This window comes from Nelusetta ayraudi, unplaced genomic scaffold (assembly GCF_046127955.1).
Source record: "Nelusetta ayraudi isolate G7.1 ecotype Tasmania unplaced genomic scaffold, CSIRO-AGI_Nayr_v1 ptg000021l, whole genome shotgun sequence".
Taxonomy (NCBI): Eukaryota; Metazoa; Chordata; class Actinopteri; order Tetraodontiformes; family Monacanthidae; genus Nelusetta; species Nelusetta ayraudi.
The window spans coordinates 2865281-2878636 of NW_027466071.1; the positions used below are offsets into that span (position 1 = coordinate 2865281).

The following is a 13356-nucleotide window of genomic DNA, read 5'->3' on the forward strand; positions in this document are numbered from 1 at the left end:
GTTGCAGAGAGACTTCTGAGGTCCATTTTGTCTGACTGCCACTTTTGCTGAACAACTCAACATATAAATATTGGCAAATCAAAAACTAACAGATCTGTGTGAACAGAGGGTGGTCCACTGTGTGAATTCTCTAAAGTATTCTGCAATGTTCCAACATTATTAGTTTTGCCTTAAATGGGGCAGCTGAATTATAGCAGGGTGAAGTGACTGTTTTTCTGCCTTTTTTTTTAATGAACTTGTAATTAATTCATGCCTTCAAATTGAATTCCAAAGTATGTTTATATTTATTTTCATTAGAGCTTCGAGGTCAACAGTTTTGAAGTTATTCTCAGCTTTTGTTTCTGCAGGACGTAACCGAGAAACAGCAGCTGTCTGGGGGACAAACAGTCCGATCAGGCCGCTTTGGGACCATGGCACCAGTTTTAGCAGCACAGCCGACCCGTCGCACCGTTATCCAGCAAGACACAACAGGAACCATTATGGCCAGATGACCTACATCTGACTGGGATGCTGTGTGTCGTCTGCGACCAGGCTGCATTCCAGTTCATCTGACCCACATCTTCTGCAGGGTCATGTGACCGCAGAAAAATCCCCTCTCCCAGTAAGCGTCTTGAGTGTCAGCCTGTGTCACCAGTTGCAAGGTTCTGGTGGCTTTCACACTGCCAGGAACTTATTCAGCAGGGTGCAAGTCTAACGGCAGGATGCAATTTTTTTTTGCGATATTTCTCCCCTTTTATTGATAAAAAACTTTGATTGGCCTTATTTTATGATACATGAGTGTTTTCATTTGTTTTCATTTGTATGACTTTGTTGTGTGTTTGGGGTGTTGTGCATGCTTGTTGTTGTCTTTCTTATCTAAAATTAAATATTTCAATGATGATAATATAATAAGTCAACAAGATCCAACGTTGCATTCTAACTTGTTGCTGTCCACCTGTATGAACTCACCATAATGCTAAACATGGTGACATCTACACTCTACAGTGCAATAAAACTTTGAATATTGTGCAGGTTATTTTTGCTTTTAGTTTGACAAAAAAAAAAAAAAATATGCAAATGTTATGTTATTGTAAATAATGTTTATTTTTGTCGCGGTATAGGAAATGGATGAATAAAGTATAAGACTCCAACAGTTCTCCAGTGGGTTCATGATGATCGTGCACTGAAGAAATGTGGACAGTCGGCCGAATTGCATGTGACGTAACTTTTGCTCTGACTCTCAGTGCGCAGCGAAGCGTCTGCCTGCACGGCTGAAAGGATGCAACACATAGAAGGAGGAGTGGCAGCAGGCGACGCTGATGCTGTCGGGGCTGCGGAGAGAAAAACCCCTTTGATCCTGATGCATGTGTTTGAGCGTGAACGCAGGCAAGTGAGGAAGGTTGCAGAGAGCAGCAGCATTGACATTATTAACATGCTGCTGCTGCTGCTGCTGCTCCCGTGCACAGATGTATGGGCTTACACACACACACACACACACACACACACACACACACACACACATACACGCACGCCTGTTGTGGCTGCTGCCAGCCTGTATAATACCAACACACACAACGACTCCGGCTGGGATTGAATTTGCTCCAAGTGACTCGGCATGCATCAGTCTGCCGGCATGCAAAGCTCAGCCCATCCCCCATCCCCCCCCCCCCTGCTCTCCCCGACTCGACCTCCTCCTCCTCCTCCTGATAAAAACAACACATCCCACACTCCCCCCCCCACCCCTCCGCCCTCCCTCAGCCTCGGCACACGACGACCACTCTCTATCAGCCATCGTCAGAGAGGTACTTACGGGTTGGTGAGGACCACTACTGCATGGCGTTGGATCACCTTCTCCACCCACCCAACAACTCTCCACCCCCAATTCCTCCCTCCCTCCCTCCCTCCCTCCCCCTCCTCCACGCGCACCCTCCTCCTCCTCCTCCTTCTCCTCCTCCGCCGCCCACAAACATCTGGATGCAGTAACAGGTTTCGCGCTGCATCAGGACCAGTGTTGTTCTCTGATCAGACATTTCGAGTGGTGGGATGTTGGCGTCTTTGTGATTTGGTGGGAAATCAACCCCATAAAGCATTCGTATTGCGACATAAGTAGAGTGGAGTATACAGTCGAGATGTTTTCCTTTAAATAACCAATGTCTGCATTCATTGTAGGATTTAGTCATTTATTCTATACTTTACAGTTAGTGCTAAAATCTGTAAAATTGACACTGCAGGTAATCAAAGTACTTTTACCCTGAGTGGTCACATTTCATAATGTAACCTACATCAATACAAACACATGATCTTAGTAATTTAATTCATGAGTGAAATAATTCAATAAATAATTCAATGTCACCGACATAAATAACTTTAATAATTGCATTTTATCCAAGTTTCCTTTGGAACTCTGAAGGTGCAGCTGCCCCCTGAGGCAGACACAGACTGACCCAGCAGGGGACCTCCATCTGGTAAAAACCTTCTGCGACCATCTTCCATTTCTAAGAAACTAAGAGCTGGGAGCAAGTTATGGATCACAGGGCTGAAGGCAACAACAGGTGGTGAAGAAGCAACACAAAACCCCTCTGTGGACCTTAAAGCTGTAGATCACTTTCTTTTTATGTCCAAGAAATCTCAATTGAAGAAGGAGAGAAAACAAAATATTGAATATAATAATATATATAATATATAATATTGAAAATTTGCCCAAAAAACTGCACTTGAAAAAAAACAACAACCACCCAGCATGATAGTAATTTCAATTATGTATCTTGAAGGTTATATATATTAAACGAACACGACCTCAGAAGAAAGGACTTCCAATCAAACAATGTGTTTACGCAAGGAGCTATTTTAGGATAATCCATTGCACTGGGCTACACCAATGGAGTCAAGCATGAAACGACCGAAATGCTAAGCTTTATTGCTCATGCCATGAAAGTTAAAGTGCGGCATAAAAAGGCCTTCCAGTGCTATTTATTACCAAGAAGTATTGTTACAAAGAAACAATCTGCTTCAAACAAATTCACTTATTTTTGTGCATATTAATGGGTTTGTTTGAGCTTTTGTTCAGAGTTCCAGTTTTAGAAAACAGAGCTATTGTCTTTGGGTCTTTGGAGCATGTTTGTCCATGTCAGTTCTGACATACTTGTGTATAAATCAACTTCATTGTCGCACACAGTAATGGTAACAGTAACTCCCATCAGCATAATTTCCTTTTTTCCCCCCTCAACAATGGCATGTACAAGCGTGAAGGAGTGTGGCCCCCAGGACACAAGAAAGGCACAGTCATTGGCAAAGGCTGCTTGAAAAGAGGGCATGTGGCCTTTAGTGAGAATTGAAACTGCCAACCAACTTGATGCTAAACAGTCTGTACAAGATGTACTTGGAATTTATGACGAGCCAAGCCATTGCAATCTGGATGTAAAACATGCAATGAAAGCCACACCAGGTGGAAGAGCATGGTGAGCAGGGGCGCGACAAACAAGACAAGCATCTGCCTCGTGTGCATCTTATTCAGACAATAAGGAGCGAGTTCCTGAGGCCCCCCGAGGGTTAAGGGCCTGGCGGCACAAAGATCCACGTCAGCAAACGGCAGCTGCTGGGCCGGGTGACAGAGCCCCCGGTTTGCTTTGGCGGACAAAGGAGAGCAGTGCACCAGTGTCAACGCGTCTAATCCCTCAGCAAGTCAAACCCAAGCGGTCATCTACCAAACAACCTTAGCAGGGCGAGACACAGACAAAAGGCCGAGGGGCTGCAGTCATCGCTGACTCTGAATCAGCTCCCCTTGGACTCCATCAGTGCTTCTACAAATATGTGACACAGACTCTGGCTGTGGCCCAACACTGAGTCACCCGTGGCAAAAAGACGAAGCAGAGCAGTATTAGGACCGGCTCAGTGGTCCAGTGGTAGAGAGTCCGCCCTGAGACTGGTCGGCTGTGGGTTCGATCCAAGGCCGGGTCAGACCAAAGACTGGAAAAATGGAACCCATTGGTGATGATTCTGTTCAACCAATCACCAGTATGCATTGCTGCTGCAAGACGCAACTACATCATTTATGAAGTCTAGTTTGACACACATTGGCTAAGCGAAATAGGGTGGGCCCTCTAAGCACGCAAATTCTGAGGGGATTAGGGCTGATGAGATGGGGTAGCACACTGATCTATAAATCTATTTATAGCCATGCCTCAGTTTCCTACCATGACCACTTCAAGCTTTGAATAGCTGCATGTTTTTCATTCTTTGCAAAGGTGATCATTGTCAGGTTTCATTAAACCTTCTGACTTTGACCCCAAATTGTTCGGGAGCATGGCATTGGTCCAACCCCCCCATTAGTCTGAAAAATTGCCCATTGGTTCGACCTCTCCTAACTCTAACCCTAACCCTAACCATAATGGGAGGATAGACTAATGGGCACTTCACAACTGTTCTGACTGTCTGGACTTGACAGAGTCCTAATCCTGGTAAGTCATTGTCCGGAGAGACTCGGTGGGATAGCAGACCCCCACTTTGACCTGCACACCCTGAGTTGGCTTCCATGGAGAGATTATATCAGAGGACTGGCGCTCTAAAGAACCTGTTCGGCCCGTGTCTCAGCAGTAGCACGTTAACAGGCTTAGCCTTGTTATGCTGGTCAGTCCCTGAAGGCCAATAAGGGGGGCAGTTGAGAGGAGGTCAAGTCCACTTTTGTGTATCACAACCCCCTCTCCATTGAGATCCCTCTTCCTACTGTCAGTGACAGAGGGCAGAACTCTGTACTAACAAACAGTCGGTCATCATAAAGACCCTCACTGCAAACATCCAGGACCTGCTTGGTCACATGACATCGGTCTTACTCAGGCCACATCAACAGGAATGGGCGATAACCACAAGAGTCTAACCCCAAACCCAAGTTACAAGCTGCCGTGTTGACTGAAGACCGACGTGATTGCAAACAAAAACTTTTTATAGTCATCCAATGACATCCAGCATGAGTTGCCAGCAACCTGATATCACATTCATTTCCATCATTCATGGGTCAGTTTTCATTCTCAAGACTTAATAGCTTAATAGATGTTTTTTTTCTAATGTTGTTTGTGCGAATGAGCTCCAATCCTTCATTGGTCACCGCTATCACCTCAGTGGGAAAAATCTGAGGCCTATTTTCACGTGGCCTGATTAAAAAAAGCTGTTGTCCATTTCACATGAAGGGGAGGGAGTGTTTTAATAGCACTGTGGCACAGCACACTATTAAATTTACAGGAAAGGTTTTATGCAGCCGATTGCACCAACTGACTGCGGCCAAGGGCCCTCGAATCACACAATTACCATTTTACTGCATTGCTTAATCGTGTTGTAAAAAGACACAAGTGACTGGAAATTAACCGCCGGCTTTTTAGAGTCACAGCAGTGTAACGTGACTTGATCAGTAAACAAACACGGAGCCGGTGGAGAGTCGGCGCTGGAAGCAGGCGCCATATGGCGGCTCTAAGTCAGTCATCCCCATAAAGGATAAGTCAGCCCCACCCCCTCCCCCTCCGCCCTGACTGGTTTAACCCATCTGGCTCCAAGAAAGCATTCCGCCGCTCGGCCTGACTCAGCTCGGGTCAAACCTCCCGGAGGATTTCACCAGCTCGCCATCAACTCGACGCGCAGGCCAAAAATACAGACAACTGCGAGGAGCTAAATGGAACCATTCGTTTAGACTGGCGGTCCTGCCGTTTAGTAGAATCGTGCTGGTAATTGCCGCGCTGCACTCTGCCTTCCGCCAATCCTCCGCACACACAGGTCAAAAGTAATTACTGTGCTGTTGGGCGACGGATGGGAAAGCCAAGCAGCTAAAGCAAAGCAAGACAGCAAAGGGGCGGGGTTGAAGGGTCCAACGCTAATGCACGGTATTTGTTTCTGAGATCAACCTCGTTAGTGCCGAGAACGCATAATTATCTGCAGAATCCCATTGGAACGAAAAACAGTCATTAGGCAGAAGATTCTCGTCATCATAACATATTATGATGTCAACTGAACTGTGGGGGGCCAGAGGCCACAAGCAGGGCGAGTGCTTAAAATTTGAACCTGAAACATTTCAGCATTGATTCCTGCTTCTGCTCCCATGGGAGTAAACAACAGAAAATATGTAAAAACACAGAACATTTCAATGGAAATCAAATTGCCTGAAGACAAACAACATAAATTCAGACTAATTTTCTGAGAGGCCACATTAACAGTCCACTGAGATTGCCTTCATCGTGCACTATAATAGCTCTTGCAGGCCACATCGGCAATACAACAAATTTCTCCCTCTATGGAAAAGCCAGAAACCTGAGCCCTGGCGCTACATTGTACTCCACACATTACAACTGGCTCAGCTATCATGGGGCGCTTCATGTACAACTGTAGGTGGATCTTCCTTCAATATGCAGACCCAACTCCTCTGTGGAATCAGACATGCATTTATGGATTAATAACAATATTCCTCTATCCTTCGGTGGCCTGCGGCTTTTCTGCTCTAATCTGTGAGCCGTGATCGAACAACAGCTGTGCGAGGCCAGCTCTCAGCGGGGAAAACTAACTGGCACAGGGAGAAAAAATAACTGCAACGCATCCTTTGACAGAAAGGTATGAGAGGATTAGGGCCACAAGAAGAGAAAAAAACGTTACAGGAAGGAGATTTTCATTTGTTTTCATTTCGAGTTTCAAGTTTAAATTTCATGAATAAAGTTGACATAAAAAAAAAAAGGACTACATTTCGTGAATAAAGAAGAAACTTCATTAATAAAGTCGACGCAAATAAAGTGGAAATTGGCGAGTAGACTGGGTGGATGGTGGATGAACCCAGTTACCCACAGTTGAAAGTAAACTGGTGAAAACAGGTGTACCCCACAAGGTTCACCAACAGTAATCAGGAAACTGGTGAAAACAGAAGAACTCCACTAGACTTGAAGGCAGAGCCTTTCCACTTTATTCTCCACATTTTGACTTTCGAGTTTATTCACAAAACTTTCTGTATTTCACGTCAACTTTATTCTTGAAATTTGGACCCTAATCTCGAAATTTCAACTTTATCCTTGAATTGGGAAAAAATAAATAAATCTATTTTCATTTTTTTTCTCTTCTTGTGGCCCTAATCCTCTTCCGTAGAAAGGACTGTCAGCGGATACGTTTAAAGTCCAAAAAAATGCTTTTCCGGAGACAAACCACCAGGAGACTGCTCAGCCTTGAGAACCTGACCAGGAAGACCATCAGGTTTGAGCAGCCAAGGCAGGCCAATGAGGAGATGCAGAGGCAGAAAAACTTGATGCACATCAGGCTTTTTTTTTTTTTATTTAAACACCATGTTTACCGCCACCAACAACCAGCAACCTCAAGCACAGAGCACCACACCTAGTAGGCCGATTACATCATCACCAGACACACCAATAAAAATATGCAATAAATATCTCCATAAAACCCATCACCAAAGATGTATAAATGCTAAGAAAATATATATATATGTACACCCACAAAATGTAGCAAATAGACACCCATAAATATTTACAGTAAATACCTTCAGAATTCCAACAATAAAACTCCCCTCTACCCACTTCCCACTTGGTGGTTCCCCTCCCGGAACCCATATTGCCCGAACACCCTGCGAGCAGGAACAGGGAGAGGTAAGTTTCACACAAACTGACACAACAAACAGTTACAGTTGTAATGACTCAAACATCAATGCATTTTATCTGTTTACTCTCAGGAGAACACCACTCTAATGAGCATCTCGCTGGTGGAGCACCAGCCAAGCTGACCAATGCACCAAAATCCATCAATTAACCAATTGCCAAAAACAAAACCCAAGTGTTTTTCATTTACCGACTGTATGTCTCTTTATAATTAGTATCTGTTCTACAAATGCAACTTGGCAACAGCGGAGCGTCCTTTCAGCAAACCCACTTAAATGTAGCCGCATATCAACCCTGGATTTAATGGCGTGTGAATGTGAAGGGAGTGACTGGCATCGTGTCTTACCGGGCCTCGATGTGGTCAAACAGGTGCTGCCAGCGGTCGTTGATGTCCTTCAGCTTGTCATTGATCTCCGTCTCTTTGGTCTTGTTGCTGGCCGTGATGAGCTGCTCTCCGAGTTGCTTCAAATGGGTCTTGTTCTCACTGAACAGGTTGATCTCTTCCATACAGTCCTGAGGAAGAAGCATGAGAGAGCAAACAGAATCAATACCTGCAATAAATGGCAAATGGCTAAAGTGAAAGAGCTAAAAATGAGTAAAACCTAAAAATAAAATATAAAAAGGATGAAAATGCCAAAAGTCTTGAGGTTTTATAAAATTTAAGTGGTGATGTTTCTGTAAACGAAACACTAAAATTTAAGTCAACTTTCTCTTCAAAACTGAAGCAGATAAAAACATGAGCGCTGCATATACAGTAAGTGATTTAATGAGAATCACCAAGACTAAGTAAAGTGCACGGACGTCATGAGGTTGGCGCTGCAAGTCAACCGGAAGAAGCAAAAGGAAGCAACACCAGCGGAAGAATGGAGAGACGATTCCAGGAATTACCGACAGTGTTATTTACTATTGGAGGAAAGAGGAACGCTGCTCCTCAGACAAACTGGTACAAATCTCAATCTAACAGTTGTATTTGACTTTGCTGGCTGAAAGGATAAAACAGACTTGCTGCTGTTTGGAAGGATGCCAGATAGCAGCGCCGCTCTTGCCAAGACTTTTGTGTGTCACTAAATTTAACTTTGCCGTGCTTGAAAAGCTGTAGCCCCTCCCACCTCCTCCCCATGCCAGGGTAATAGCCTTCAATAGCACCAATTGCCTTTAGTACTGCCAACACACACACACACACACACACACACACACACACACACACACACACACACACACACACACACACACACACACACACACACACACACACACACACACAGAGGACTGGCTGGGGCGCCAACAGCTGTTGTCTATTTAACAATCAGGTGGTAATTCACTGCTTCTTTGAAAAGGCCGGAGTCCCGCCTCCAACACCCCTGAAACCCCCCTGCCCCCAATTCACCCACCCAGTGACGCAGCAAATCACACAAAACCACAGAACCAATCAGGATGCAAATGATACAAAGTTTGAAAAGATATATAGTACAGTTTTATTTTTTACGGCAACATAGAAACCTGTGAGTGAAGCATGTTTGCTAATAGAGTCCTATTGCTTTAGCCTCACTAACTGCAGTAACAGGGTTTCCATCAATCAGCATTTCTATTTTCTTCTTAAACTGCCATCGTTAACTGAAGAGACAGTTTTCATTCTTGAATCCTGACACTGGATCAGAGCAACATTTGATTGAGTCTTTGTTGACCCACCATTCCTTCAAGTTTACTTGAAACAGATTCATTTTTCTTGTTGCGAACCCCCCCACACACACACACGGTCACGCACCTTCTTGAGTTTCTCCACCATCTCCTCGATGTTCAGGTCGGAGTTGTGCGCCACCTTGTTCTCCATCTGAGTGAGCCACTCGCACAGCTCCTTGTTCTTCTCATTGAAGATGATCCAGGCGTTCAGGCGGTCGGCAATCTCCTGTTTGCGCAGGGACACCTGAAGCAGACAGGAAGCGACCATTGCATTCCTCAATTCAGTCTCATTCTGGCTACGATCGCTGAGGCTGACCAAACGCAAAGTCAGCTCTGCAGTAAGAACCAAGTTAGTTCTCAGGCCTCGGAAAAATTGTGTTTCACACAAAGTGGCTCAACTGTAAACACATGATCACTGGGCCATCAACTGTACTGGGAGGTGAAATTAGCCCCGTGTGATTCAAACCAAACGTCACCAATTACTCAACATACAGGAAAGGCCTCACACACCAAACAAAGCTAGAAAAAGATGCACAGAAGACACAATCGTTGAACAAACGGCTGCTGGTCAGAATGTTCCATCAACTGAAAATACAGCACTGATGAACTTGCAGGATTGTGCAGGATTACGAGCCAATTAGAAGAGAATGATCTGAAAACGACTCGTTTTAACTAAAAGTTTTAGAAACTCTGAACACCAAACACAGATAAAATCCACACATCTTGCCAGCACCTGAGAAACTGCCGACCCTTCCTGTGGAGTCTTCAGCATTGACACTATTAGTGAGGAAGGGGTGAGGTGAGGGGTGGGTGTGAGCTCACCTTCAGACAGAGCTCCTCCCACTGGCAGTGCAGGTGCTCCACCTGCTCCTGCAGCAGCAGCACGTCGTCGGCGATGATGTACTGGGACAGGTCCGTCTTCATGGCGCTCAGCTCCGTCAGCCTCTCAGCCCAGTACTCCAGGGAGTCCTCGTCCTCCTGCATGCCACAACACACGGGGGGCAGCCACAACAAAGACGGTCAGGGTGGGACTCCCCCCTTCCAACCGCTCTCCGCTCTCCCGCCGACTGCGGCCGGCCCCTTTCTGCCCTCCCCCTCCCTCTCTCTCCCTCTCTCTCTCTCTCTCACCCCGCCCAGATAGGATTAAGGGCCACGGGGCAGGACCGGGGGGAGGGGTGGAGGATAAAGGCTGTGATGGGTCACAGAGAGGATGCGAGAGAGAGAGAGAGAGAGAGAGAGAAGCCAAACCTGTTTCAAACTTGGCTTTGCTCTTTGACGTGTTTATTTGGGCCTGTGGTGGGTTGGAGCTGCTCTATAGCTTCCTGATGTCATTAGCTACTCAGTATCAACTGAAAAGGCAGTGTTCACACCTCTGTGTCTGGAGGTGTCGCCCCCTGTGGGGCGAGGAACAATGTGGGGGAGTGCGAAAGGAAGGAAGTCGTCTGTGCAAAAACTGAGTGGAAACATTCGGTAAAAATGTCCCCAACAAAAAAGAGAATAGTTTTGATGAGTGATCTTTGTTAATTTTTAATGTATATATGTTGTCAAAACTGTGATTGCTAGTCTGATGTTCCCCAGAGCTCAAAGCCATTTGCTGAACTGGCTGAACTTCAATGTCCAACCAACACTTCAAATCCAAAACGCCCTGGTCAAGCCCCTGAAGTTATGAATTATGATGCTCTGTTGGTTGACATACCTTGTTGAACCCGGCACTCTGCAGCTCGTCGTCGCTCTCTGGCATGGACCGGTTCAGTCTGGTCTTCATGTCTTTGAGCTGCAGCATGCTGTCCTCCAGCCCGGCCTCGCAGCGCTCCCAGTTCTGACAAGGACCAGACAAGCACTTTAATCATCCCCATCAAAGACGCATCGTCTCTGAGAGGAGAGGGCGGCCGGCGTGTGTGCGACTTCCTCAACGAGCCTGCCGTCATTAATTATAGCAGATTGGATTAGGAGGCCGAGACCGTCATGAGATGCATGGAGAACGGCCAGTCAGGCTTAACTCAAGATAAATAAACACAGCTCTTACAGCACCAGGAAACACCAGGGGTAAATTCAGACACAATGCATGTCAACCCGATCATAAACGTTCCAATGATCTTCTCAATAAAAACATCTGATTATTGTCATTATTCTTTTATATATTTTATGTCCATGACCCTGGTAGCTTTTTGCTTGATTTTGGCTGAAAAGAAAAACTGGAGCTGCAGCTGAACAATTTTGAAAATTATTTCAAGCTCTTCAAGTTTTATTTTAAAAGGTACCCTTGGTACATTTCAAGGCTGAAATACACCAACGTGTCGCCTGAACACTTGGCCGAAAACAAATCATTATAGACTTCTGAGACCTAGAGTGCAGCGCCAAACTGCCAAGCATCTGAAAAAGCAGAATGAAGCAGCCAAGGTGGAGGTTGTGTGAGGTGGGAGAGGGACTTCGGTCTAAGACTTGTGGCTGGACCTGGTCTCCACCGCCACGGTCATACCTGGATGATGGCCTCGATGAGGTCCATCCTTCGACCCAGCAGGCCGTGCAGGTTGTCCCACTCCTCCTGCAGGGTTCCCAGGTCTGCCTGCAGCTGGTTCTGGGTTCCCTCGTCTCCCATTGAGAAGAGCTGCCGGCCGACGTCCAGCGTGTGGATGAACGTGGACTGATACCTCTGGAACAGGAGCTCCGTGTGCTGAGGAACCAGGTGGACAAAGGAAGAGACGGTGGTGAGGCCCTCTGACTGTGACCTCCACTGCTCCCTTTCATCCACCTTAATCTAATCTTCTCTTGTAGGCATCATCAGAGGGTCCTGATGAAGAATCAGTTGTGTTGTGACGCAAATATAATCAATTGGCCTTATTTTATCTCAACTCAGCCCTCGAGCGACTGTCTCCTTTGTGTAGGTTAGTCGTCCAGGTCAGCGTAATCTTCAACAACCCAAACAATAGCCTGGGACAACCTTCAGGACCATCTTCATGGTCCTTTCTATCAGGTTAAATACCTGGAAGTCCCAAAATCAATTTTAGTACTGATGAAGAATAAAATCCAACAGCCTAAAACTCAAACTCTTAAAGTCTACGATGACCTGGATGACTGAGTCTCCACCATTAGCCTCCTTCATTGGTGAGAGATCTTGCTCCAGTAGTGCCTCCACAGAAGAGCGATGGGCCCCAGTGTTGAGATTCCAAAGCCGACCAGCAACAATTGACCAGTAATGATGAAAAACAAGAGCAATGTCGAGAGCTTCCCTTAAAATCCACTGGACGAAGCCAATGCTAACTAGATTAGCGCAGCTGCTGCAGTGGTGGAAGCTCTATGAGAACTGAGAGGCACTTTAGCAGGAGAAGAACTCAGAACAGCGGCGAGGGCTTTTGTCTGCGGAAGACGAGTTGCTTTACTTGGGACAGGCTTTGAACAGCACGGCAGGTGCAACCTGGCGCAACACTGGTATTGTGGGGCTAATTTCAAGTTGTTAGTTTTCCTTTCGTCACTGGGAGAAAAAAAAACAGTTTTGTTTTGTTTTTTAAACTGTTTGTATGGGCTCCACCTACTACTTGGATCCAAACTATACACACAGAACTGAAGAAAAATTCCATATGCCATAGAAGTTTACTTTAGAATTTGTTTTTGTCCTGTTCTGAATTGGAATAAAAAACACCCAGCAGATCTGCTGAGCTTTTATCTGACAGTTACACCAGTTTTTCTGTCTTATAATCCGGAGACTGACAGTTTTCGTTACTGCACTTCAGTAGATTTTCACTTGAGGATTTGCTTCTCTGGAGAGTTTTTACTTTTATGCACTGCTTTTGTACACAAATATCTGTGCTTTCTTCTTACACTGAAATAACAGACTTGTTACTTTTGTGTTGAAAAGTCTTTGAAAGCTACATATTTTCTTCAAAATAATTATTATTTTCATAGTTGTTGTGTGAAGTGGAACTGTGTGAACTCTGTTGTTGTGTCATTAAATATAAAACATGGATGATAATTTGTACTTCTCAGAACTTGTACTTTCTTACCTCTACTTTTCTACTAAAGTAGAGAATGTGAATATTTGTGACCCCTCTGCATGATCCGTCATCAC

The 13356-nt window shown here is 45.4% G+C and overlaps 1 protein-coding gene across 3 annotated transcripts in view; it reads right to left on the bottom strand.

Moving 5' to 3' along the window:
• Positions 1-13356, bottom strand: part of syne2b (spectrin repeat containing, nuclear envelope 2b) — a 65904-nt gene that overhangs the window by 13131 nt on the left and 39417 nt on the right. For 2 of the 3 annotated variants that reach the window (XM_076027688.1, XM_076027687.1), the window contains 5 exons: positions 11770-11964; positions 10987-11109; positions 10113-10268; positions 9376-9534; positions 7957-8123 (listed from right to left, as the gene is read on the bottom strand). In XM_076027688.1, the coding sequence (XP_075883803.1) occupies positions 7957-8123; positions 9376-9534; positions 10113-10268; positions 10987-11109; positions 11770-11964 (800 nt within the window). Of the gene's footprint in view, positions 1-7018; positions 7580-7956; positions 8124-9375; positions 9535-10112; positions 10269-10986; positions 11110-11769; positions 11965-13356 lie in introns of those variants that run through there. The other variant, XM_076027690.1, reaches the window with a different exon arrangement.